This window comes from Lampetra fluviatilis, chromosome 72, assembly GCF_964198595.1.
Source record: "Lampetra fluviatilis chromosome 72, kcLamFluv1.1, whole genome shotgun sequence".
Lineage (NCBI taxonomy): Eukaryota > Metazoa > Chordata > Hyperoartia > Petromyzontiformes > Petromyzontidae > Lampetra > Lampetra fluviatilis.
The window spans coordinates 4,303,799-4,330,813 of NC_136346.1; the positions used below are offsets into that span (position 1 = coordinate 4,303,799).

Here is a 27,015-nt window from a genome sequence, read left to right on the forward strand (position 1 = left end):
TAGGGAAAAAAGCTTAAATAAAATCTGGATTCAGATTATTTAAGCATGGCAAGGTGCTATTGTTTGAAGAAGCCAATGGCCTAAACCTTGATACAAATTACTGCTATCGAGTGACTTGCCTTGGGGAAGAAACGTGAACAAATGCAGCACTAATACTGCCTACATATTGCACACACACCTCGTCAAAGGTTAGGACAGCAGTAGCAAATTTAAGAATTTTATTTTTGTCAATGGTCAGCAAGACATGCAAGTTCCAGCAATCACAAGTAGTCATCAATAGCTACTTCCGTCGAGCGCCACAGCCCGGCTCCTGCGCCTTCTGACGGCAATGGCAGCAGACAGGAGCGCAATTACGGCTGTGGCAATGACGAGGAGAATGGACAGGGTCCCAGCCGAGGCCCACGACGAAGAGGGAGCCTCCAGCAACAGAGCCGCGTCGTTAACAGGTGCTTCTTCAAAGAGCACGGGGCCCTGCAGCGACACCACGTGCTTTCCTACCACGCTGGAAGCGTCAGAGATGGCGTTGCGCTCTGGAACAACAGAAATCGGTTGATGACTACTGGTCCATACGAAAGGACATTATATGCTGCAGGTCAAGTTCCCTAGAAAATCGAACGAGTAGGTAATTTTGGCATGTCACAGTTTGTTAAAAACCAGTCTGCAAAGTCACAGCAAATGTGCTCTAAATAGAAATTATAACATAGCAACATGACCACCAACATTAAAACCCCGTTGTCATCTGGACAAATCGTTACTCTGCGAGGCTGTTCTGGGTATACAAGTGCAAGATATTCAATAGAAGGCGCGGTGGTGCTCACGGTAGCGCCTGGTCTGTCCACACTGCCGATTGCACTCGGTGAGGAAGTTGGGGCTGGAGCTGTCGCACACCACGATAGAGCAGTGCAAGTAAACCTGTGGCAGACAGAATGCATCGCTCCGGTAAGTAAAGTTTCCCCATGTTTTTAGGTAGTACTTTTGCTCTCCCCAGTTGTACACCGTAAACATCATACCTCCATGGTGACCTGGTTTTTAATGGCGGAAAAAAGCGGGCACTCACGAGGTCACGGGTGGTGCTGCGGTCAGAGTTCATGAAGGCGAAGGCCTGGAGTGCCAGACGCTTGTAGTGAGAAGGCAGTGGCAGGTCAGCGACACCAGGGAAGGACACACTGCAACAAGGAGACTGCACGGGGCAGCTGCACAGGTAAAAGTGCCGTTAACCTTCAATTCAAAGCAAGTGTCAGGTATCGGATTGAATGCACGCATCTTTATTGCAATATGCATGCAAGGATGAAGGCCACTTTAGTCAAGACATGTTCACGACCAGCAAGGCAAGCCCAATTGCCAATATGCAGTGCATCTGTGCAATGCAACCATCACTGAATATAGTCGGCCTTGTCCAAACCACCAGCTCTGGGAGGCAGAGGGTGGCTGTGTTAACATCCAGAACAACCCAAGGAGCGTTGTGGCCATTGATATTTTGGATGGCACTGCAATCTTGCTCAAGCGACGCCAGTGCTCAGTCACCATTACATGAACTGTTGTCATTGAAAGGCGACGTAATTAGCACAACTGTTTACGTGGGGAAAAAAAAAGACAACCAATGCCTCGAACCAGGTTGCCTCTGCAGGCCCTGCTGTGGCCGAGAGAGGGTTTAAAGAGCACTACCCCGCCCAGCCTCACCCATCCACCACAAGCTTCCACTGCGTGGGGTCGGTGGCATCTGCCGTGGGCGTGGCCCAGCAGTCCTTCAGGAAGAGCACCAGTGTGGGGTCAGAGCGGTGCAGCAGTGACGCCTGCACGTAGAGCGGCGTTCCCAGCAGCGTTACCAGCGGGTACTGCCAGGGCTGGTACGGCGTGGTGTAGGAGTTGTCTGGCAGCGTGCAGACATGGTTCACAAGGCATGTGGATTAGTGGTGTAAGGGTCCTGTTTAGAGCACATTGGACAAGGCACCACAAAGTCTCTAAAACGTGCGCATTACTTTTGAATAGAACTAGGGCCATTATCGCAACTTTGTCCTGGCATAGAAATCGTGGTTGATATTTCATTTGTATTTTTCATAATAAATGCTGTCACCCTCACCTCCGCATGGTTGTCTACATACTGTATACAACGGCATCGCTAAATGTCTGTAGATGCTGCAACGGGCACGGTATCACACCGAGGGGTAGGAATCGGGTGCTAACAGTTGGCCAAACTCTAGTCAATTGATAACGAATGAAGCTATTGACCACCATTCGTTCAAGCAAAGGTGACCTGACAAGAGGCTAAGAAAGCCAGTCAAATTTGCCTTTAAACAATGCCCTCAAGGAGACCGTTTTGGTTGATGGGTTGTGCAAAAAGATTCATTTGGTAGAGCCATGGGAATTAAGGGCATTGTCATCCCTTTCAATGTCGGCCCCACACTAAAATGGTTTCAGCTGGTCGTTGCTAGATTCAAAACCACGGCAGAAGTTAGCATTTTAAGTTACACGTGCTACCATGGAGAATGTGCAAGTCGTTTTAGTTCATTTATGGATAATTATCAATCTGTTGGCAGGTTCACAATACTGGCAGCACAGCCTAGCGCAACGTTCGTTTGCAGTTCAAGTCCAGCAGCTGTGCCGATTAATGCATTCAAAAATCGCATGCAGTGGAAATTAAACCAGGGTTGAGCTACTAGCTGAGCAATGGCTAAAAAAGCACGACTTTCAGCTGGCTTCGAGTCAGAGCTAATAGACCCAAGTTTTCCCTGGGTAGAGCGACATCACAACCCGTGTTCAAGGTGACATTTGTCCACTCAGGTGCAAAGGGTGTGGGAGAGAGGAGTACTCACCAGTGAAGACCTGGAGCAGCAGGGAGAGGGGCCCAGTGGCCGTGGCTGGAGGTGGCGGTGGAAGAGTGCTCACCTGCACTCCAAGCTGCAGGTCTCCACTTCCAAGGAAGCGGCATTGAAGAACCATCCTGGTAAACAGACACCACCAGCCAAAGGCATGCACAACGTCCCTCACGGCAGCAAGAGATTGCAGGAGCGACACAGCGGACCGATAGGGTGTTTTGCAGACGTACCAGTGTAGGGACCACCTTGGTTAATACCGTGTTTACATTAGCCACAAGCTATATTCCTACTACTTCAAGATGTTAAAGATCCTGTGACGAGGAAAAGGCGCCCTTGTGCGTTGAATGTCCCAATTTAATGAATAAATAGTTGAATAAGGAAGCAGATTGGTCACGGTTCTGCAAATATTTATGGTCGCAGGGACAGTGGACATTTATGGGGGTGGGTCTCCTCTGCAAGACTTATGCTTGACCCTCATGAGCACAGCACTTGCAGTGCTTACTTGTATGTGGACGACTTGGTGATGGCGACGCTTCCATCAATGCAGAGCTCCCGCTCGGAGACCAACATCAACTCGTACACGAGCTCCTGCCCACTCCACTGGACACACCAAAAAGTAGTTCACACAAAACGATAATGCCATTGAGTGATCAAGCAGAAGAATGATAAGTGGTACTGGCCAGGAGTCCAAATTGCTCACAATTGGCTACAAATTATATATTCGAATCCCCCTAAATTCTGCTTTGGCACTCGATTCATTTGACACTCAATCATAAAATGACCCTGTTGTTCTTTATCAACTCGTGTATGATTGTGCTCTGCACATCAATGAGTTGTGCATCAGGAAGGGTCCCGATGCAGCAGTTCAACAAGGTCAAACAACAACCATCAGGATGTGGGCAGGGCAAAGCAGAGTCCAGGAGCCCAGTACCTGCACAGTGGCACCACACGCTGCCATGGGTACGTCAAAGACTGCAAGGTCTGCAGACACCAGCACGGGGCTGCACTGCGCACCGCCACCGCCAGTCAGGTGCACAGTGCTCAGGTCCAGCGGTGGAGACGTTAGGTTCCGAGACACGGGCACCACAAAGCGCCCATCTGTGGTGCACACTGGGTGGAGAATGGCGGGGAGGGTAATGGAGAGTTCGCTGAATCGCGAAAGATGCCCCATGTAGCCCGTGGTGATGGAACAAGTTCAGGGAACCAGCACAGCAGGATGCTACTGTGCCAACATAGAACCTCAAAGCAAGAGCCTAGTTTAGGTAGTGAATTATGGAACTTCTGTTTTGAGTCAGCTACGTACCAGCCTCACTGTAGAAGCAGCGGCGTAGAGTGGGGTCGTAGCAGCAGCCACTCTGTGCACAGACGTCCGCGCTCGGGACACTCTGCACAGAGTTGCATGGGAAGTTCCCGCTCTGACCAGAGCACGTGGCGATCTCTAACAGCAGCAGGAGCACAACAGGTCATCGTACAAAACCCCACACGTACTTAAAATAAAACGGCATCGTTTGAGCCACGTGTCAAGTAAGTGAATGAGTGTTACTTGGCACATGACCAAATCACCCGAGCAATGCACGCAATCTCAGAAGCAGAGCAGGGTTGAGTTTACAGCAAAAATGGGCAAACACGTTGCTCACTGGCTGTAAAAGGCTCTGACAGTGCAGCACAATTTGTTGCATTTAAGGTTAGTGCCACCGAACCGCGGCCAACAAGGAGCAGCGCGGTGAAGCATGGTCAAATTAACCCTCACGACCCAGGGCATCACCAACCAGCAGTGCATTAGGAAAACGCGATTATATGGTGCAACTATTGCAATCAGCCATTGGGGGGGGAAAGTGCATCGGAAAAGGATTCAAGCTGCAAGTTTGTCCAGTAAATGCCAAGGGCATGAAAAGCAGTTAAGCCAGCAGACCTATTCTATAGCACCAAGTCACAGGTAGTGCAGTCTGTGGGTCCGATTAGCAGAGTCAAATCAATGGTACTCACCTCCAGCCCTCGCTGATCTTAGGTTCTCAGGGCAGTCGATGGTGAAAGCCCAGAAGAGCCCATTGAGCCCCTGCCGCATCTCCTGCAGCTCCACCTGGATCTTCCTCCTGCCGTCCTGGTGAAATAAGCAGACCTCAAAATCGGACTCGGGGCCAGTGCTCCAGGAAGGCTTAAACAAATCAGCAGATTTCGTGCATTCGACATTGTTGGGCGAGGCCAGGCTAATGACAAGTAAAGCTGTCAAATGGGAAACCCGCCACCACCTATCACCCAAATTAAGGCAGGTAGACTGCACGTGGGGGTTGCATTCCTGGGTCCGAAGTCACTTTCCCAGGTAAACCCCTGTCATTGTTCAAACGGATGCTGCGCTGCTCCGTGTGTAATACAGTTTCCATATTGACCTTGCCACAAAACCTCCATTATGCTTCCCACAAACACATAGCACTCACAAATTACCACCCTTCACAAGACTTTCATGTCTTGTGCAAACAACCTCAAGTAGTGCATATATTTCTGGCACAAAGCTCGTATGTTGGTTAGGTCTGCCACTTACATTTTGCCGTTGTAGCTCATACATGTCCAAGTCCTGTGTGCAATATTTTGTGACATCTACGTTGGTTTCTTAGAGGTCAGCTTGGATAGTGACCTTCTGTAGCAATACAGTGCCGTTTATTCTATACCAAGCATCAAACTGCTCCGATTCCCTTCTTTGCATTGAATAGAATCGTGAAAGCTGCATCCATTGGCAGGCGTGAAATACACAAACTGAAAGCTTGTTTTGCCGTGTAAGTTTGGTGATGTAAGAGTTAACCGTTCACACATTACCTTTATTAAGGTGGCCACTTTGGTGAAATGGACGTCTAGATGGCAAATCCTTTACCGTTAAGTACCGCAAGAGAACAATTATGCTGGAGATAAGACTGACGAGACACAGACTAAAGACAAAAAAGCAATGCAATGAGGCAAGGCCATGGGCAATAAAGGATACTTAGGATTGGTTTAAAGAGTAATGTAGCAACATGGCATACTACAATGAACAAGAGCACAAATGGCAAGTGCAAACCAAGGTAAACTGATAAAAAATTAACCCGTAAAAACAAAGTTTTTCACTCTAAATCCTTTACATGCGTGGCGGCTAGAGTCCTCTCGTCCTCTGGCTTGAGATGGCTGCCACCTATGGGTCAGATGATTGTCTGCCAGCATTAAGCAATTGATAATTAAATATTCAAAAATTGTATCTTAAAGTATACAATTTTGGAAAAAAATTCAAGAAAATTAATTGTCACGCACAACGAGTCTGTGTGCAAAAATGTCAGCTTGATTGGATCACGGGAAGTGGGTTAAAAAACGACCGAAAGATTTGCACGGTCGTAAGCAAGGAAGCGAACTTAATAAAGGATTTAAAAAGACAAGGATGGCAAGATCTTGATAACAAGACATATGGAATGAGCATTGCATCGATTGTACAGGGATACCGATCAAGAGAATGAGCTGCTGTATAAAACTAGAAACATAATCGCTACCACCTAGGCATGATCGAAATAACCATATCTTGTAGGCATAAATAGAAAGGGCAATGAAACTCATCTGAAAACAAATTTCAGAGTGGACGCCATGAAAAAAAAAATCAATCTTTGAAATAGCTATAAAAATCAAATGCACGAGCTAAGCAAATGCGGAGGGGAAAATACCAGTAGACAAAATCAAATTTCATTATGGCCAGACATCGGTGTCATGTGATAGCAGACCGGTTATGGATTGCGAACATCAATTTTGCTACTACCACAGCAGTCCCAGCGGGTACTTAGCATCGACGCAAGTCACAACGGTCTCCTCGTGTTCACCTCCACGCGCACGTGGCAGGCATCACCAGCAGCAGTGAAGTGGAGCGCAGCACCGTCCCTCGCGATGGAGAAGCCGCAGTCCCCCTGCACAGACTCCACATCCACGGCCTCATTCTGCACCGCTGGAGACATCAAGAACAAAGTTAGAAAAACCTGCATCTGGATGGATTGCGCACCACAAGTTCATGTGGGCAGCGTCACTGCAAGCGAGAGAAACAACAAAGTATGGCGTTAGTGTGAACGCGAATAGGAAATCTCCACAGAACCAGGAACGTCTCTAGGACACAGGATCCTCAATGCACTGTTGGAATTACGGCACTCCCAAACCTGCACAACGACCTCGTCTAATAGTTGCTAGTAAATAAGGCAGCGTGTCGGATTTAGCGACAAGATCTCCCAAGTCGTCAACGGAGGACTCCGGTGGGAAATGCAGACGATGCGAGTAGAGAACCAGAGTCTGACAGGAGTCATCAGGTTCAGTTTAGAACGGAAGTCACGACCTTGCATGAAATGTTCCAATGAAAGGGAGAGCGCCCATTGGGCAGGCAAGCAAGAGGTGGTATCGATTAATAAGGGATTCAACCGTCTAGTAAACACAATTATCCTATGGAAGAATAAGATTTGATTCTCGTCGTCGTCCGATGTATTAGACTAGTTGAAATGAACCATGATGCAAACACATTATTACGCTTTGAATTCCAGATTCTTAAAATTTCCATCGTTCATGCGAATTACATTTCACAACACGAACCAAAAATAGACACCGAATATGAGAAATTGCGAGGTCAAAGCGAATCGAAAACGAAGCAGTTGTGACCAAACAATTGACCAGAGAATCTCAGCCCCGTATCAATTTGATCGTATCCTTGGAGTGGCTTCATATATTCAATCATACAATGGATCAAGATGTCAATTATGTCATCATGATTTAATTGAAAGCTCGTCGACTCACTCCATACAAAGACACGGTAGTCACTGTGAGAGGAGCTGCTCCATCCCACAGAAAAACCCAGGGTAGAGGAGATGCATTGCTTCAGCAGACCTGGGGGAGGCAGTTCAGAAGTTGAAACGTCAACATCAACTACACCTTACGGAGCAATTAAAAAACAGCCAGCGACGGTTGGTGGGTGGGCGCAGTCCCTTTACTTTACTGTGCACACAAGTCTGTAAGGTGTTGCTTTTTTTTATTTGGCGCAAAGTCAAAAGGCACGTGCACGACTAGACAGTATGAACCTCACACCAGGGATCGTCAGCCTGCAGCTTCGAAGCCGTTGGTTGAAACATTATATTTTGGTTGTAGACCCCTGCATTATACTCTTGAAATTTTAGTAGAAAGTTGCCAAGGTAGAGCCTGATATGCAAATTATCAACGCGAGTGCACAGTTCCTTGTTACTATAATGGAAAGGAACAAGGTCATGATGATTTTGCACGCGAGTGTTACGTATAGTCCTGCGCAGTCAAATGTTGTACAATTCACCATTTTAAGTAAAGTTGCAAGGGCCGTGCCATCAGTCACCAGCCATATTTTTCGAAAGCGTTATTATCGTAAAAAGGAATATGCAAGGGAGAGTTAATGTCCCCGAACGCCCCCTTTTCCATGCGCTGGAGGATTATTAATGATCCACGTGCCAGCCTATGCCCAACGGCAGCCATCACGTCGCGTCACGTGACCGCTCCAACGGCAGGCACACAACAAATTCACCCCCCTCCACCTCGTCCAGGCAGCGCTCATGTTGGTATCTCGTGTCGCCGATAACGCTTTTCCAGTTCACCGAGAGACGCCGCAATTAGTCTTGTGCATGGCGGTGTCCATACACACGATAGTGGTATTGAGAGAATGCGCGATGTGGTTTGCATGTGGCGACAGCAGCAGCAGCGCCCCCTACCTCTCGGCTCCCCCAGCGTCCGCGGTCCCAGCGACTGTCGAAGCCTCGCGTGGACGGAGCCCAGGCAGAGGAAGCTGCGGGAAGTACGAGACACGTGACCGCCAAGACAAGAGAACGCATGGGGAGGAGAGAGAGGCAAACACCGCACCCCCCCACAAAAAAATAAGTGGCCCTGTAGCGATTTTAGGAAGGGCCTATTCAAGGCCAGCACGGTGCACGAAGGAGTTGGTGTAAACAGCGCCACGCAAAGCCACCTTTGGAACCCCACCACCCACAATGGGGCAAGCGAGACATTTCAGGACCGCATTTCCACGTTTTTATCTCAATGCATTTCTCCATGCAGGTCAGTTACCCAAAGCGATATGGAAACGCCCTCTCTTACAAACGTACACAAGACTTCATTATCCAGAGCTGTTGAGGAACATCCCTGAACACCACTCAGCACGCCCCTCCGCCTCCTCACCTGGTCAGGAGCAGGAGAAAAACTCGCAGAGCCGCCATCGTAAAACAAATCATCAGCTGCGTCGCTTGCCTTAGGCCATGGACCCCTTTTATATGGAGAGCACTCAGCGATCCCGATCCAGATTGGATCAGATCCACCCACGCATTGTCTAATCAGCGAGATTTTATCAGAGCAGATCGAGTCACTCATTGTCTCATCAGTAGAGGTTTGCTCGATCTCGGCGCACGTGCATGGATAGGAGCTGCACCGCAAATCACGCGGCACGTACGCAGGAGGAGTTAATTGGTTAATTACTGAAACTGAATGAGGCCGCGCGCAGATAAAAGCCCCGAGTCGGGACAGTAGCTGCGTTGGCTCTGCTGGTGCCGTGCTAAGTCTCGGTTTTTTGTTGTCCTTGCGATGGAGATCACGAGGGCTTTGTTTTCGGTCTTGGGGTTGTTATGTCTTGCCTCTGGTGAGTGGAGTTTGGTCGAAAGATGCTTTTACAAACCTGTGTTTTTGTCGTTCAATGCAATTACCGTGTTGACTGATGTGAACACCATAATATACTCGCACTAACGATGGATTTGGTAGTGTGGCGTGGTGGTTAATTTACTGTTCTATATACCTGAACACGAATTTGCGTCCTGGTAATGTTAACATTGGCGACAAGTGTCTAGACCTGGGGCTTTGCCATAATTCGGCCCGTACTGATCTGTATGGTCAAACTGACGACCGCAATGTGCGAGACTTGATCCAGTAGTGGATTACCAAAACGTATTCTTAACCTGTCGTAACGCGTGTAATACATTTATTGAGGTGCTACTGGGTAATTCGAACTCTTGCATTAGCAGCTCCGTGTGGCTGATTGACTCGAGGCTCTGACACTTTCTACTGCTTCACTGACCACCTGTGTCACTTTGGGTAACTCTCGCGTCTCGTCCCGTGCGGCACCGCCAGCTGCAGTGGCCACCTCCGCCACGGTGAGTGTGGTGTGTGACGAGGCGACGCTCACGCTGACCGTGAGCAGGGACCTGTTCGGCACGGGTCACCTGGCCCAGGCGAGTGACCTGTCCCTGGGAGTGCCAGCCTGCCCCGTCACTGGGAGCGACGCCCTTGCTGGGACGGTGACCTTCCTCTACGCACTGGAAAGCTGTGGCAGCAGCATCCAGGTAACTGGCTGCTAATGCTGCTGTAACATAATCTGCGCAATCCAACTGCTTTATGTTTTTGCAGAGTATAGATGCAGAAGAATTACAATTCCGCATTCGAGTCAAGCCAGACTTCTTCAATAACAGCGGGGTTTATCGCTTTGAAGTCCCCTTAGTATTTGTAGATCGGTCATTGCATTATCATGTTAAGGTCTGTTCTGGTTGACCAGTCGTACATTATAGCTTTTTTAATCTTCCAAAATACATTGGGAATCTGCATCTGCCATGGTTGGTGTGGGTGTGTTTTTTTTTATGGTGGACATGTGCTAGGTGAATTATATAAACCAAGGAACTGCTGCATTGGGTCTTTCACCAAGGTGTTTGAGCTTTTTTTTTTATTCCGCTAGCATTGCAATAGGTAATAAACCCCACGTCTTCCTCCCTTCTTAGATGAGTGCAGAGCTGCTGTCTTACGAGAACTCCCTCTACTACCGCCCCACGTCCAACACGGGCATTATCCGCACAAACTACGTCGCCGTGCCGGTCGTTTGCCGCTATCCCAGGCGAGTTCACCAGCAGTCTCTTGTTGACATTTGCTTAATTTAGAAGTCCAGCTAAACTGTTTACAATTCTACCACTGTCTTTAAAAATTACGTGCCGTTTCGTGTGCTTTAGCTTTGCGAGGCCTGAGTTTCAATAAAGCCAATGTCAGCGAGTTAATCCACCGATGGAAAGTCTCCGTGCTGACTGTCGTGGGGGTTTTTAGTGGCAACTTTACTGATGGCTTCACATCAAAAACGCCTGTCGTGGCCTGTCTCAAACATCCAGCCTTGCAAGTGTCCACGCCTGAAGTGGTGCATGCATTGCATACTGAATGAACCACGGTTCTCTTAATTATATACTCCATTCCCCCAAGTCGTCTACTTGCTCTTATTTGGTCCTCGTCGGATAAATGTCTTGCAAGTTGCGATGTTAAATATACTCTGAAAATATGGTTCTGTATCTCTTCGCTTGTCTATTCGTTGTAAGATGTTAACGACATTGCAATAATAATCTGGTCACAAATTGGTGCAGTTGAGCATCACCCACCTCTGCTCTTTGTAGAGAATGTGTGCCTGATCTCTTCCTGACTGCAGGAAGGGGAACGTGTCCAGCAATGCCATCAAACCCACATGGATCCCCTTCAGCAGCGCCAAGGTTATGCAACAGCAGCTGAGCTTCACGCTGAGGCTCATGACCGGTCAGTGGTAATACGAGGACGTTGATTGCCTATTATGCACATGGCTACTACCAGGATGACAGTTTAGACTATAAACCCTTCAAGATGTTTGCTTGGTATTGAAGAATATGCCAGATATATGCCCTTGGTCCCTAAACTTTATCTGAGGTTTAAGAATAGGTTTACCCCTTTTTTCTGGCAACAAAACTGGTGTTAAAATGTTAAAACGCCAAACTGAAACTTTTTTTTACAAGGAATCGTGTCTACATTAACCACTAATTGTGGTCAGAATGCAAACAAAACAACTGATAATATATGCATTGTCTTTGAAACTGATTGGTCCACACCAGACGGATTTCTGTCAGGCCAAAAGACTCTGCCAGAAAGAAAGCGGTCTCTGGTTTCCACCAAATGAGTTTCAAAGATGATGCATATGGTTAATGCAGACATGATTCATTTGTAAAACGTTTCAGTTTGCTGTTTTAACATCTTAACATCCTGTTGCCAGAAAAAAGGGAAACCTATTCTCATTTTGGTATTGGCAAAGGAGGTCCCATGATTTATCTGGTTTTCTTCCACAAGCAGTGGCGTGAGCAAGCACTTTCCTGGCTGCGCTTTTAGTCTGCACTCGGCCTTGGCAATTGTGTTTTGAAGTTGTCTAATTGTGTTTTCTTTTATGAAGACGACTGGAGTGTGGCGCGACCTTCCACCGTATACCAGCTGGGCCAGACTCTGCATGTCGAGGCGAGCGTGCAGACACTGAACCACGTTCCACTGCGGATCTTCGTGGTCAGCTGCTTTGCAACCCCGGTTCCGGACAGGAACTCTCCCCTCAGCTACCAGATCATTTCTAACTCTGGGTGAGATTTCTCTCCTAATCCCACCCGATGAATGTTTATGCTTCTTGTCTTAAAGGGGGCATTCCACTGCTTGAGTATATAACAGAGCCTGACATTGGAATGCTGCTGAATCTTGCTCTGATGGTTAAGCCTGACCGGGTGTATGGTTAATAATTTTTATCATGTGGTGTCTGTCGGTACATTACTGATGAGAGATGTGGTCAATGTGCGTCATTGGTGACTGATTTGGTTTGCGAGTGGGAGGGGCCCCTTAAGAGGTGGGCTTGGCGCACCCTCTGTGCAGTATTATACAGTGGAAGAGGAGTACTACATCTCCTAGCGCTGGCTTTCTGCTGGCCTGCCCTATGTAAAGTCACGTGTCGTACATCTACGGTGCCTGTGCAGGTGTCTGGTGGATGGCAAAGTCTCGTATGATGCTCACCTCACGTCTGGCTTCCTGCTCCGGCAAAGTGACAACGTCCTTCGCTTCTTCATAGATTCCTTCCGCTTCCTTGCGACGTTGACCAACAGTGGCGATCAGGTGATCTACTGTCATTCAGGCTTCTACAGAAACCACCTTTTAGCCACGTGGTAGGCAGTGTGGTTGAGTAATAACCATCTTCCTCTTCTCGGTCTAGGTTTTCGTCTTCTGCCAGCTGAAGGTTGCAGATGTTGCTACATCTCCAACGGCTGTCAATAAAGCTTGCACCTACAGCCCCTCGGCTGCATACAGGTTGGTCTGCTTCCTTGTATTGCTCAGCAATTTGTTTTTCAGTGTCTTCCATCCAATAGCTCAATCCATGCCTTGCATGTTGGCTACATATTATTGCATGCCTGTGTGCTTAGCTAATATCCCTGAGACCTGACTTTGGTTTCTAGCTGCAACTGGTATTACAACATTTCCTGTGCAGTCTCACGGGTCTTTTCTTGTTTAGATGTATTCAGGTGATTATTGGTCATAGCCTGCACTTGTCTTGAGTTTAGCAACAAGTGTAGCGGCCTGCAAACGACGTCTGTCATTCGTTTGAGCTCCTTTTGAAAAATCACAGCCTCGTAGCCAGAGTTCAAATCTCACTCGTGGCTAATGTCGGCGCATCAACCGAGCCTCGCCTTCGTAGTTTTTTTTTTTTTCCTCAAGCTGATCACCAGGGCTGGTGTGTAACAACCTTGGAAGTGGTCCTGGTCACAGACTTTCCCTTCATGCTACAAATACTTTCAGTACTTTCCTATAATGCTCTGACTCTACAGGTCGGGTGCCGTCATACAGTTAAACACAACTACGCCCAGAATTGTATTCCTGGCCACTGCTCCCATCGAGTGGTATTGTCGCCATCGCTGTGGTCGACCGTGGTGCTGGCCAAATGGTACATCGCTGTACGTTGCTTTCCCTGAACGGGTGCTCAATCGGCACTTTGCTCAAATGTGAACGGATACGAGTAAGCATTGCCTGTGTAACTACAGACGGCGTTTGTGTGCAATGCAGGTGGGTCTCTGCTGATGGCTCTGACTCGGTGTGCAGCTGCTGCGAGTCCACGTGCCCCAGTGGAAGAAGGCGCAGGGATGTGGCAGCAGTGACTGGTGAGTACAACCGTCGTATTCAGCCATTTAGTCTTGTACAGAAAACCCTTGAATATCAAGGCAGTTACGTTCTTGGAAAGTGTCAGAAAAGCCAAACTGCGACATTCACTATGGTAAGCCTTGCCTAAATAATGGTGTTAGGGATGTGGCAATCAGGAATGGAGGCATCGCGATTGAAATAAGTAATGTGCCAAATAAACTAAATAGAAATAATCTCGATTTAAAGCTTTTGTGACTGCAGGGATTCATATTCTTGGTTTTTTTCGGTAAAGTCACGTAGAAGGAAAATACAAAAATTATCATGACGTTTGGATTGCAACACAAGCAATCATCATCAGTTGTGTGTGGGCTTAAGCCTGGGCATTCGCTGCATTACAAATGTGGTCCTCTCACTCAGGACCGTCGTATGCGGTGGAAGATGTGATGCTGGGCCCCATCGTGATTGCCAAGCCCTTCTCAGATGGTGCTGAGCCAAGCAGCCCTGCAAAACAGCAGCAGCCACGGGTTTCTACATCTGCATCCAAAGGTAAAGCTACCAGATTCTTTCATGGCACATTTTTTCCAGTCTCGGTTAAAAGCTATTTCTCATACCTTGATACTGGCAAAAAGGTCCCATGATGTATCTGCTCGCCCAGGGATATAAATGCTCTGATGCATGGATTGTCGTTGTACTGTTTGCCTTTTCGCGTTTTCTGGTTTGACTCGGACTAGCCCATAAAGAAGGTTGTCTGATGTAGACCAATCCGTTTCAAAAATGATACCTATATAAAAGAAGCATGTTCACCAAAAGTACGTGCGGTTAATGCAGACCTAATTTAAAACCAGGACATCCATGAGGCAATGACGCTTTAAGGTTGACCTCTCATGAATTGGCAGTCTGTAATACTTAATCTCTATACGGAACTTTTTGCAGTTTGGGGAGGAAGCAATTTGTTTATGGAAGTCTGGTTTCTTACTCCTTTGAAAGGGCCTATGACATCCAACTACAACCCCCTTCCCCAATAACAAGTTGAAAAGGTACAAAACACGGATATTACAGCAGTGCCCTAAAAGGTATGACCAACAAATATTGCCATGATCCTTCTTAAATGTGCTTTGGTCGTCAGATGTAAATATGTTTTAAAATCTCAATTTGTTTAACATACCTAATGATATTTGTGATTATTTTTTAATAACATAACATGTGTGACGTGCTGAACTAAAGCCATCCACCAGTGTTAAATGGCAAACCTTGGTGAGTGACAAATTTGAACAGTACGTCTTTCACACCTTGACCAAATACTTGGATAGGTCAAATGCCCCCACAACTTCCAGCATGTGGAAACCCTAGCTTTATGGCTCCGCAGTTACTCACCAGCCCTTTCTCTCAATTGTTGTTTTACAGGTGCTGCTCCCGTCCTTGGTCTGGCAGTGGCTGCGCTGGTGATGGCTGTCGCAGCAAGCGCCACGGTGGCTTTGTTTGTTTCGAAGAGGCGTCACACGACTCTTTCAAAGGGATTGGAAACGAGCTTCTGATCTTCAGTTGCTTTGCCTAAGTTGTGATAAATAAAACTCTGGTGCATTACTACTTGTCTTGTGGGGTCGTTGCTTGGCGTTTCGAGCACTTTGTGTAACAACACCATAGCCCAGTTCGTGAGGGTGAGCATGGAAACAATTGTGGTCTCCAATTCATGCGTGCCAGGACTAGTAGGATGTACCTAATAATGGCAAATGGGTTTTTTAAACCTTCCCAATTGTCCAAGCTGGCAGTCGTTGTCCATGTACAATGGAGCAGTTGAACAATTTCAAGGAAGAAATCTATTCCTATGTCACTTTAATCTTCCATAAAAATGGCCCCAGAAGTTTTTAACCGTGGCAGGAATTGGGCATTGTTGGTACATTACAAAGACGGATAATGTGCAACAACCGTGCAAAAAAAATAGGCGCATTTAATACTGTACTTAAGCTGGTTGGAGTTTTACATGTGGAAATTTATTTCCAGAGTGCCCACAGCCTTAAATCAAAATATTACCGGTAGGAACAACAGTTCCACACTTCCCAACAGGGATTGGTGATCTGTCTTGCATAGCCACGCCCTCGATTTGTATTTCATAGAGTGCTTCGGGCGGGCTCGGCACCGCGTGACGCGCCGCCCAACGCCGCTTGCGCCGCGTGACACGGATCGCACGAATGCTCTGTCCAACCAAACTCCTACCTGCACACTCCGAAGAAACGTGTTTAGTCATCCTCGGGATGTGAGCTCAGAAGCTCTGTCCATTGGATGCATGTCAAAGTTACAACAACCAACAATACAAGCTATGGGAGTGCATAGTATCTTGAAGGTACATAAATTACACTATACAAAGTATATACGTTCAAATAGCATGAATACACCAAATCCCATGCTTGTGCAAATTGGCCCCAGACCAGAGTTTTGTGGTGGTGCTTGTGTGGTTGTGCAAGGTGGAGTTGAACTGGGGGTGCGGGCTAAAGTAGTGCAGCGTTTGTGGTACCTAGCTTTACAACCGTTGCATTTGATAGACTTTGCATTGACGTTCTTGCCACAGCCGCCACAGAGGAAAAACGGGCCTGGATTCAATTCAAAGTACCCAGCAATTATCAAAAGCCAGCTCCAGTATGCTGGGAGGCCTGGGCTTGGCTGGTGAAAAAACAGGAAAGTGCGAGTGGTGATGTTGCCATTTGCAAGTGCTTTCATAGTACTTGGTCTCTCCACTTTGAACAAGCGGTAACACTGAAGAGACTGCATGTGCAAGGAGTTATTTTCATAAGTGGGGCGTGTGATTCTTCCAGTTGACAAATGTAGTCTTTCGTGCTATGATGTGAAAGTCTGGAGCAGGTAATGTTGAGGTCTCGTTACCGTGCCACGTTTATACCCCCAAAGAGTCTCCTACGGACGAGGAGATGTTTGCCACATAGATCATTAACAAAAAGCTTGTCATCTCATGAAGTTTTGCAAAATCTAGGCAGAGCCAGAAGGCCTGGGGATATGTTTGTACCGTGACCAGGGCACCTTGGGCAGCCTGGTGAAACCTCCATGAATAAATTTTTCCTCATTCGTCAGGTATGCTGGTGTGTGAATTTAAACTTAGAGAGTCTTAAGTGAGAGCTCTTGGGGCTCGCCAGATCTGTCCATATCTCTGCGGTATAATCTCATGGGGCACAAACATGTCAATTTAACCCTTTGGTGCTTAAAATCAGTCAATGATTGGATAAACTAAAGCCCCAAGCTTCTTAACGAGGGATGTATTTATGGCATGTCTAATCTGAAAGTCTCTGAAATTGAGAGTGGGGATATTATATCATCCGCAAGCTTTTGAAAGACATCACCCTCCCGTTTGCATGTGTAGTGACATAAGAAGGGAGGGGCTGCTGGGGGCTCTGGGACCCTGGGCGGGCCAGGCGCTTAAGCCTCTTGGCGCCAGGCGTTGGGTTCCCAGGCGCTTAAGCATCTTGGCGCCGCCAACGGGGGGGGGGGGGGGGGGGGGCCTGTGTGTGCTCTGTGGGATGTCTGGTGGCGCACACGGCCCCACCCCTCGTTGGACTAGGCATAAAAGGGGAGCTCCCTGGACAATCAGGGCCAGTCGTAGCTCAAGACCCAAGACACAAGACCAGCCATCTGAGGACCCTGGGATGTTGTGAGAGCCAGTGGTGGGACTCTGGAACTCCCGACTCTACGACCTTGTGAGGGCGAGTTCCAGAGCGTAGCCAGAGTAGAGTATCCAGGCTGTGTACCTAGGCTGTGTACCTAGGCTGTAACAGAGTATCAGGAGTGTCAGGACTGTTGGAGAGTTGGAGTGTTGGATTGTAATAAAGAAGTTACCTCTACAAGTGTCTCCGGAACCCGTTACATTTGGCGTCAGAAGTGGCAATGGAGACAAGAAGTAAGCCACGTACCTTCAGTCCTGACGGCGATGTCGAGGAGCAAGCGGCGACGGGGCAGCCAACTCGGGCTGAGCAGCCGTCCACCACACCTGCCGATCCTCCTCCAGCGTCGGGAGGAGCAATGGGGGAAACGTTGCTTTGCCTCACTGAGCTGCTCCACGCCACCGTCTCCATCCTGGACGACATGCGTCGCTCACAGGCGGAGACAGGAGGGAGAGAGGTGGCGCAGCGGCCGCGCCATTCCGCCGGCTCCAACACAAGTATGGCAGCTGTTCCCGCCGCAAATACATCCGGGTGTGTCGTCACTTCTGCCGGGGGAGCAATGACCGCTGGGAGCGACGTGACTTCCGGGCCCAGCGTGGGCCAACCAAACGATGCCGCGTCATCAGCGCTGCATCCCTCACCGCCGGGTGACAGCTGTTTGCAACCAAACAACGCCGCGTCATCAGCGCTGTGTCCCTCACCGCCGAGTGACAGCGCTGCGAACGCGAAGCCAGCGCTCGGACCAGGTCAATGGTCCGAGTTGGCCCATAGGGTCGTTGCTGCGGCGGCAGGGTCCTCTGCCGTAGTGGGTTCCATCGAGGGCGTTGATGTTCGTATGTTTATCGATACGGGTGCGTCGGCGACCATCATTTCAGACATAATTTATAACATTCTGCCTGATACATGCCGTCCCTTGCAGCCAGTTGATGCGCCATGCTATGCCACAAATGGGGGTTCGTTGGGCATCACCGGACGGATCAATGCTCAGATCCGCATTGCTGACGTCCAATTAGTTGGGCCCATTTTGGTCTCATCAACCCTCGCCGTTCCGTGCCTCCTCGGAACAGATTTCTTGGGGAAGATGCCCATTAAAATTCTCATTAACAAAGGGTGTATTGAGCTCCCCTCCGGCCGACGCATGGCCTTCCTGCCCACACCCACTCGGTTGCACTCCGCATCTACGACGGTGCAGGCGTTGGCGGCCTGCACAATTCACATTCCTCCCGGCTCTCAGATGTTAGTTCCCCTCCGGTTTCGTAAACCCCTTGACTACGACGCGTTCATGGGGGGTGCTGTGATCGGGCCTTCGCGTTCAGCTGAGCGGGTGTCGGACCTCGTGTGTGCACAAACGCTCGTGCGAAGCGACCACGACCCCTTTATCCACGTCCTTAACGCGGGATTGGAAATGGCCGTTATCTGTCACGGAATGGTGCTTGCTCACGCGACGCTAGCCCCGCCAGAAGATGTGATCGTGGGTCACGTAGGGGGCGAGTCCTCTTCCGTTGCCAAGCCAGGTCCTGACACAGGATGGCTCGACGCGCTTTGCTCCACTTCTGCCGATTTGTCACCATTACAGCATGCTAAATTACGCACGCTGCTGAGCGATTTCGCCGACGTTTTCAGTCAAAGCAAATTCAACATTGGCTGCACTAAATTGCTAAGCCACCACATCGACACGGGTGATGCCGCTCCAATTCGTCAAAACCCATTCCGGTTGAGCCCGACCGAAAAGGAACATGTACGGGTGGCCGTCAACGATATGTTGGCGGCCGATGTCATTGCGCCATCAAATAGCCCATGGGAGGCGCCATTCGTTCTTGTTAAGAAGCACAACGGGAGCCTCCGCTTTTGTGTTGACTTCAGGAAACTTAATAAGATTTCTGTGGCCGACGCCTACCCACTTCCCAGGATGGACGAGTCGCTCGATGCCTTAGCAGGTGCGCACTACTTCTCCACCTTGGATCTCCCCTCGGGGTTTTGGCAGCTACCCCTTGATGATGCATCCAAACCAAAAACGGCCTTTCGCACGCCGCAGGGACTGTTCCAATTCAACAGACTTCCCATGGGTCTTCACTCGGCCCCGGCGACGTTCCAGCGCCTGATGGAGCTGGTCCTCGCTGGGCTCCAGTGGGATTCTTGCCTAATCTACCTCGACGATGTAATCGTATTCAGCAAAACTTTTGATGAACACCTCACGCGATTGAAGGCAGTTTTCCTTAAAATGCAGGCGGCTAACCTCAAATTCAAACCGCAAAAGTGCCACCTCATGAGGGATTCGGTTCGTTACTTGGGCCATATTGTCAGCCGCTCGGGAATTGCCACGGACCCCGAAAAGACAAATTGCGTGCGCTCATGGCCAACTCTTACCTCTGTTGGGGAGGTGCGGAGTTTTATTGGCTTCGCCTCATATTATTGACGATTTGTTGCGGGATTCGCATCCATCGCGAAGCCCCTTTACGCATTAACGGCCAAAGGGGTAAAATTCCGTTGGGGAGAGTTAGAACAGGCATCGTTCAATGCCGTCCGAAAAGCACTGGTCGATGCTCCTACCCTGTCTAATCCAGATTTTACCACTCCGTTCATTCTGGATACAGACGCCAGCAACACCGGAATTGGAGGGGTGCTGTCGCAAATTGTCAATGGAGTGGAGCGAATCGTCGCCTATGGCAGCAGGGTGCTGTCGCCCGCGGAGCAACGTTACTGCGTGACGCGCCGCGAATTGCTTGCTATCGTTTTTTTCATAAAGCAGTACAGACCATACGTGTATGGCAGGCATTTCACAGTACGCTCCGACCACGCGGCGCTACAATACGCCTTGCGAGTGGACCAACCATCTGGACAGCTCTCGCGTTGGCTCGAGATCCTCCAGGACTTTGCGTTCACTGTCATTTACCGCAAGGGGATTCAACACGGGAACGCCGACGGGTTGTCGCGACTGCCGACCAATGGGCACTGTGCTTGTTTTTTGGGTGCGGGGCGTTGTAAGCAGCCTGACGGGGTACCGCCCCCATCCCTTGCGGCCGCGGCCGGAGATGGGGTCGGGGACCACGGGGCTCCCTCCACGCAAGTTCTGCAGGACGCATTGCTGAGCCTCGGGTTGGACGACTGGGGACGTCTTCAGATGAAAGACGTCTCCCTCCTCAAATTGAGACGCCGCGCTAGGGATGCCAAGGGTCACAGGGGGCAGGGGGGCCCCGTATTATATGTCATCCGGGAAGGCGTCCTCATGCATTGGGATGGGGGGTCCCAATCCCACACGTTGGTGGTGCCCACCTCCCTGCGGGGGCGACTTGTGTGGGAAATCCACAGTCGCCTCTTGCACTTGGGTGTTCAGAAAACACTAGCTAAAATCCAATTGGAATTTTTCTGGCCGGGCATGGCAAACGATGTGGCTGACATTGTGCAAGGTTGCACAGAATGTGCACGGCGGAAACCACCTGCTAGGCCGTCCTGCCCGCCGCTCCAATCCATTAAGGTTTCCCGGGTCAATGAGATCGTCGCATTGGATATTTTGGGTCCATTTCCCGAAACTCCTCGGGGTAGTAAATACCTTTTGGTTGGGGTCGAATATTTTACCCAATGGGCCATGGCCTGGCCACTCCCCAACCAGTCTGCAGCAGCCATTACAGAGGCCTTTTTCCAGGGCTACGTCCTGGATAAGGGTGCTCCCGAACGCCTGCTGACCGACCAAGGGAAACATTTCTCTTCCACCCTGTTGCGGGATGTGTGCAACCTGCTAGGGACACACAAAATTCGCACCTCGCCATATCACCCCCAGACTGACGGTATGGTCGAGCGATTACATAGGACACTTACCTCCATGCTAAGCAACCAGGTGTCTGAGTCACAGACTGATTGGGATCTCCACATACCTGGTGTCTTGGCCGCCTATAGAATGGCGCCCCATGCTGCCACGGGGTACTCGAAGTTCTATCTTATGTATGGTAGGGAGGTTTGCCCCCCAATCGACGTACAATTGCGCATTAAACAGCCCGCACCTAAGGCTAAGATTGCCGACCACATCCGTGCTAATGTGCGTCGTCTCGTGGATGCCCGGGAGGCTGCTCAAAATAACTCAGAAGCCCGTCAGCTTGCCAATGAGCGGTTGCAGAATCTCCGCACGTCCCGCCACGTTTGGGTAGAAGGGGACTGCGCCGGGCTCCACTACCCGCAGGTACCATTGGCTACTTCCTCAAAACTGCTTAAGCCTTGGAGAGGCTCGGTTGTTATTATTCGCGTTCTCCGCCCGCAGTGTGTCAGGATCCAGCATGGCAAGCGACGTTGGTTCGTGCACCCGTCACGTCTAAAACCTTACATTCAACCCTACACACCTCCTTCACTTCTTCGGGGCCGAGAGCGCGACATGTCTGACGAGCCGCGCCGCGATGATGTTGCTTCTAACTCTCGGGCAGGTCCCGCTGTCCCGCCCTCAGGTGCCTTGGGAATGAAACCCGCTACGGCCGACCCAGCGGGAACAAGCTTGCCCGCGGGATCAGCGACCCAGGACACAAGCGCAACAGCGGGTCGTCGGTCCCCTCCCGCCTCCGTCGCGACCGATGGACCTGCCACTCGGACTCGCTCCAAACTCAAACGATTTTCATGACCCCCGCCCAGGAACTCTCGTCCCAACGCGATGCCACTCACCTTACCATCGTGTATAGTGGGCGATTGGGGCGTCCGTTCATCCTGCATATATGTGTTTATACAGTGTTGTTCTGCATCGGTGACCACAAGAGTGGGAGAGGCGCTTTCTTCTCATTTTTTTTTCTTGATTTGTCACACACTCATTCTGATGGTTAACAAATTATTTATTGTACAATTGTATCTTTTTTTTGACAGCCGGGTCGGCTGGAGGCTACGTAGAGGGGGGTAATGTAGTGACATAAGAAGGGAGGGGCTGCTGGGGGCTCTGGGACCCTGGGCGGGCCAGGCGCTTAAGCCTCTTTGCACCAGGCGCTGGGTTCCCAGGCGGGTCCAGACGCTTAAGCCTCTTGGCGCCAGGAGTTGGGTTCCCAGGCGCTTAAGCCTCTTGGCGCCGCCAACGGGGTGGGGGGGGGCTATGTGTGCTCTGTGGGATGTCTGGTGGCGCACACGGCCCCACCCCTCATTGGACTAGGCATAAAAGGGGAGCTCCCTGGACAATCAGGGCCAGTCGTAGCTCAAGACCCAAGACACAAGACCAGCCATCTGAGGACCCTGGGATGTTGTGAGAGCCAGTGGTGGGACTCTGGAACTCCCGACTCTACGATCTTGTGAGGGCGAGTTCCAGAGCGTAGCCAGGACTGTTGGAGAGTTAGAGTGTTGGATTGTAACAAAGAAGTTACCTCTACAAGTGTCTCCGGAACCCGTTACACATGCAAGAGGTCATAAACCATTTCCAGCCCAGACTCCCAACTTCAGTAGATTATCCGGTGGCTTAATGGGGAAGGGTACACCCGATTTTCACGTAGTTATTTAAAATCGAAAAAATGTTGGGAAATTTTTGTATGGCATTTTTTTTGGTGTGTGGATTTTTTTTGTGTTTCAAAAAATACTCGGAAATTGACCAATAAACATGCAAGCAGACAAAACAAATATCCGACTGTAAACAGTTACTGTATTTACTGTATCATACCACTGCAATCTCGAAGACTGAATAGGGTGATATACGTACTATGCTCTTGCTTCAATCGCATTTGACGATCGCTGGACTGCTGCAGCTTTTTAGAGTTGTGCTCTTGTGAATACGCTCACTTTTCTCCTGATCGCATGACATATGTCGTGATTGTAGCATCACTACTGTGTACACGCACACGTGTGACGTCACTATGCCGGGAGCGTCACTACCACGTGGGTCTACACACACACATGACGTCATCCCGGCTGTAGGCGGGAATGACGTCAGGGCCGGTTCTGGACTCGGGAGACCACGGGGGTGGTGTGAGGTCGTGGCACGCTCTGTGATCCCGGCTGGACACGTGACCGGATCCCAGTGGGGGGCCGGGGGCCCAGGGGGCACCTCGGGGGGCACGTGGACAGCAGGGGGGGGGGCTTCGAGAGGGTTCTCGAAGGGAGGCGTAGCCGGGGTGGGGCCCGGGCAAGCCGTGGCCCATATAAGCAGCCTCCTCACGAGGTTCGAGGATGCCCATGCCAAGAATGAAGATGCATCGTGAAGACGCCAATAAGAGTCAAGCCTCTAGTCAGCGGACCTGCCAGTAGCCCACCTGGCTGGGTCACGCTAGAGTAGCTGAGAGTTAGAGAAGTGTGTGTTAGCTAGAGTACGTTGGTGGTCACCACCCTATGTGTAATGTACAGTGTTATAATACTTACTGTTCTAATAAATGGGTGTTGCCTCCCAAGAAGTGTGTGCGCCTAAATTGAACCCACTGCATTTGGTGTTAGAAGTGGCTAACGTTAGGTGTTATCCTAGTCAGTATAATATGCGCACGATTACTATAACTTACTTGGATGCTTTCACACGACGGGGACGGTGGAAAAAACATCTTCCGGGCGGCCCCGGGGTCTGCAGCCCCGGTGAAGGAGGGAGAGGGCGCTGCAGGTGGGGCAGCAGGACGCACATCACGTCGCTGCTTCGTTGCCATCGAGAGAGAGAGAGCGCCGGAGCTAGAGGGGAGAGGACGCCGCCGTTGCTGCGGGTGCCTGGGCGGGAAATTCGCGCTGGAAATTCGCGCGCACACCATGCACGCGCGGCCGCCATCTTGGCGGTGGGTTGGAACGCCGTTCCCGTCATTTTCAACACCTAAAGAGGGAGGTCTTCGGCCGTCTCGGTGGCATCCTGTCGCAAGAGGATACCGTGCTCACCATCCAAGATTCTTCAAGTTCCACCCTGCCATCCTCACAGCCTCTAAGGCGAGTCGTGACACAATGAACCCGGCTCTAAAAACACATCTCACCCATCTTACGCATGCCGGATTGCGTTTGCGTGTTGTTTCTTTTTTGCTTGCTGGGCTGTGGTACATGTTTTTTTGGCTGTGTGAGTGTAGAATGAACGCGGCGTCTGTGCTCGTGTGTTGCTGTGGAACTTTTTTTTTGTGTGCGGTTACGGCATCGGATCGTTATCTTGATGGGGCATTTAATGATTAATTCATTGTCAAGTGTCTCGAGCTCCGTTAACGTCCTGTGGGTTGCCGTGTTAATGACTCGCGTTGTTACATCGTTTATGTTGTTGCGGAGTCGCGATTGTTATTGGGTATACTGTATGGAGCTTCGCTCGTAATTGTTCATGTGTGACTGTCAGAAACTTTGATTGTGATCGTTGTCAATGTGTGACTGTCAGATACTTTGATCGTCATTGTTGCCAAGGTACAAACCGTATGGAGATTTGTTCGTGATTGTTATCAATGTATAGACTGTATCGATCCTTGCTCGAGAGTGTATGGACTGTTGGGTACTTGCTTGTGATTATTTACTATGTACGGATTGTCTGGGGTATTGCTTGTATGTGTTGTGATGTTGTGAAATTGCGATTGTGTGTGGGATGACTGAATGTAGCGTGTTTCTTGAGTTGGGTGCCGAAGCCCCGTGGAAATCCCATGGTTGCCGTTGTGTAGGATTTTTGAATGACATGACCGGTGTGGTTCGAACTCGCTGATGGGTTCGAGGGTGCCCCTTGGATTCTGTGTGGTTCAGGAGTGCGTTGGGCTGTGGATTGCCGCCAGATGGCATCGCTCTCTCCGCTCGATTGTGTACAGCCGAATGCTGCAATGCGAGTCTTGGAGAGAGTGATCGATGTGTCCTCCCAGCTCGATTGTGTACAGCCGCATGATGCAATGCAAGTCTCCGAGAGAGTGATCGATGTGTCCTCTGTCTCCATTTTGTACAGCCGAACGCTGAAATGCGTGCCTGGTGAGAGACAAGCTTTAAAATCCCCCCCCCCGATACGGCTGACGCGTGAATCTGGACACGCGTCGGAAAGGCGGTAGGGTGGTAACATGGAAATTTCCCCCGATATGGCCGACGTGCATGGTTTTAGGATAGAGACGCCACGTCGGAAAGGCGGGGGGTGCTAACGGGTGACACGTAATGTCTGTGGTGGTCCTCAGTGAGGGCTGCTGGGACGCAAGCGCGGGAAACCACGGAAATGCGGTTCGGGGGTGCGGCCGCCACTTTGTACGAGCACGGGTAGCCTTGGAGATGCGGTTTGAGCATACGGCCGCCATTTTGTGCGCGCGTGGGAGCCGCGGCGATTGTTGCGCGTTGGGCCGCCATTTTTTTTATGCACGCGGGAAACCGCGCAGATGTTCGTGCGTTGGGCCGCCATTTTGTGCACACGCAGATAACCACAGCGATGTTCATGCGCCGGGCCGCCATTTTGGGCATGCACGGGAAGCCGTGGGGACGCGGGTTGCGCATGTGGCCGCCATTTTGTACGTACACGGTTGGCCTCGGAGATGTTTGCGTTGCACGTGTGAACTATTTCTGGGCAAGAGCAGGCATTTCTTTTTTTGTGCTATGTCGATTACACATATTTTCACAAAAAATTTAGATACTGGGGCAACCCTGAAGTGAGACGTTTTTGCCCAGTACATGGGTCAGCCTGGAAGCATGACTTCCTTGACCCGGGATGTTGTAAAACATCCAACGTTTTACCTTTGGGTGCAGCATACTGGCTCGACCTTGAAGCGTGACTTCCTTCAGCCAGCACATGGGTCGACCCTGAAGTGCGACTTCTCGACCTGGGACGTAGGGAGACATCTGGAATGTTAAGCAGTGTGTGTAGGTAGGTGTTAGACTTTCGGTCTTCGCTCTATTGCCACCTGTGCGGTGGAACGGTAGCGGAGCGGTGTGAGACCCTGCCATCCATGGGGTGGTTGTGTGATTTTGGTTTGATTACCGGTGTTGGTTGTGCATCCAACGCGTCGATATCTATGTATTTTAGTTTTTCTGTCTTCCGCCGGGCGGAAGACGATCATCTCCACTTCCCTGGGCCCGGGTGGCTGTCGTGGCCGACGAGCTGAGGCGCAGGCTTGTGGTGCTGTGCCTCAGGAGGTGGTTTCTTCTCGTCACAGAATTCCTGCACCTGCCGCCCTTGGAGTCGACGGTTGTGCTGACCGGATGTGGACTTAAAGGGGTGAGTGGAGCGCCCGTACATCACTCCTGCTCATCCTGTTGCCCAACTCCTGAGAAGGGGCCGTGCCCTCTTTGGGCCTTTTTCAAGTTCCCCCAGGACCTCCAGGGAGAGCGTGCTTGCCTCCTCTGAGGGCTCAGCCACGCGAACTCCTTCGAAAGACTGGCCGCTGTGCATGACTCTGACGCCTTGTTGATTGCTTACACCGTTGTTGAACAGTCACAGTAACATGTCTGTCTGTGCATACAATTTCACATGGATGGGCTGTGCTGCGGGAAAAGTGGATTGACCAGTTCTTCTCGATGAACATGTGTTGTTGTTGGTTCCCCTCGTTCCATACGTTTTACCCTTCCCCCCATCTCGGTGTTTGTACATATGTTCTCGCGGTAATTATTATCGTCGCCGGTTATTTATTGATGTTGTTGTTGGAGACTGTTTTTTCTGTATTGTCACAGCCGGGATGGCTGTTTTTTTACATGGGGGAGGGTGATGTAATGATTGTATTATCACTACTGTGTACACACTCACACGTGTGATGTCA

General features: G+C 50.1%; 2 protein-coding genes across 2 annotated transcripts; one reads left to right on the forward strand and one right to left on the reverse strand.

Annotated features, from left to right (window-relative positions):
- Positions 1 to 273: 273 nt before the first annotated feature.
- Positions 274 to 9,034, reverse strand: LOC144953196 (zona pellucida sperm-binding protein 4-like). The gene is made up of 13 exons (XM_078883756.1): positions 8,997 to 9,034; positions 8,534 to 8,607; positions 7,599 to 7,688; positions 6,647 to 6,768; positions 4,803 to 4,917; positions 4,120 to 4,254; positions 3,748 to 3,926; positions 3,319 to 3,416; positions 2,814 to 2,941; positions 1,681 to 1,870; positions 1,058 to 1,193; positions 819 to 912; positions 274 to 530 (listed from the first exon to the last, which is right to left on the reverse strand). Exons 1-13 carry the CDS (start codon positions 9,032 to 9,034, stop codon positions 274 to 276), a joined length of 1,656 nt encoding a protein of 551 aa, XP_078739882.1.
- Positions 9,035 to 9,395: 361 nt separating this feature from the next.
- Positions 9,396 to 15,277, forward strand: LOC144953107 (zona pellucida sperm-binding protein 3-like). Its single transcript, XM_078883639.1, has 10 exons — positions 9,396 to 9,450; positions 9,936 to 10,147; positions 10,577 to 10,693; positions 11,267 to 11,366; positions 12,028 to 12,205; positions 12,590 to 12,725; positions 12,823 to 12,917; positions 13,668 to 13,762; positions 14,160 to 14,288; positions 15,147 to 15,277. Exons 1-10 carry the CDS (start codon positions 9,396 to 9,398, stop codon positions 15,275 to 15,277), a joined length of 1,248 nt encoding a protein of 415 aa, XP_078739765.1.
- Positions 15,278 to 27,015: the final 11,738 nt, after the last annotated feature.

What these genes read in the sequence shown, in the direction of transcription:
- LOC144953107 (XM_078883639.1), top strand. Translation starts at nt 9,396, where the DNA reads ATGGAGATCACGAGGGCTTTGTTTTCGGTCTTGGGGTTGTTATGTCTT. An exon ending in CAGATCATTTCTAACTCTGG is followed by an intron (nt 12,206 to 12,589) that starts GTGAGATTTCTC and finishes GTGCCTGTGCAG; the next exon opens with GTGTCTGGTGGATGGCAAAG. An exon ending in GGATGTGGCAGCAGTGACTG is followed by an intron (nt 13,763 to 14,159) that starts GTGAGTACAACC and finishes CCTCTCACTCAG; the next exon opens with GACCGTCGTATGCGGTGGAA.
- LOC144953196 (XM_078883756.1), bottom strand. Translation starts at nt 9,034, where the DNA reads ATGGCGGCTCTGCGAGTTTTTCTCCTGCTCCTGACCAG. An exon ending in CTACCGTGTCTTTGTATGGA is followed by an intron (nt 6,769 to 7,598) that starts GTGAGTCGACGA and finishes TGATGTCTCCAG; the next exon opens with CGGTGCAGAATGAGGCCGTG. An exon ending in TGGACAGACCAGGCGCTACC is followed by an intron (nt 531 to 818) that starts GTGAGCACCACC and finishes CTGTTGTTCCAG; the next exon opens with AGCGCAACGCCATCTCTGAC.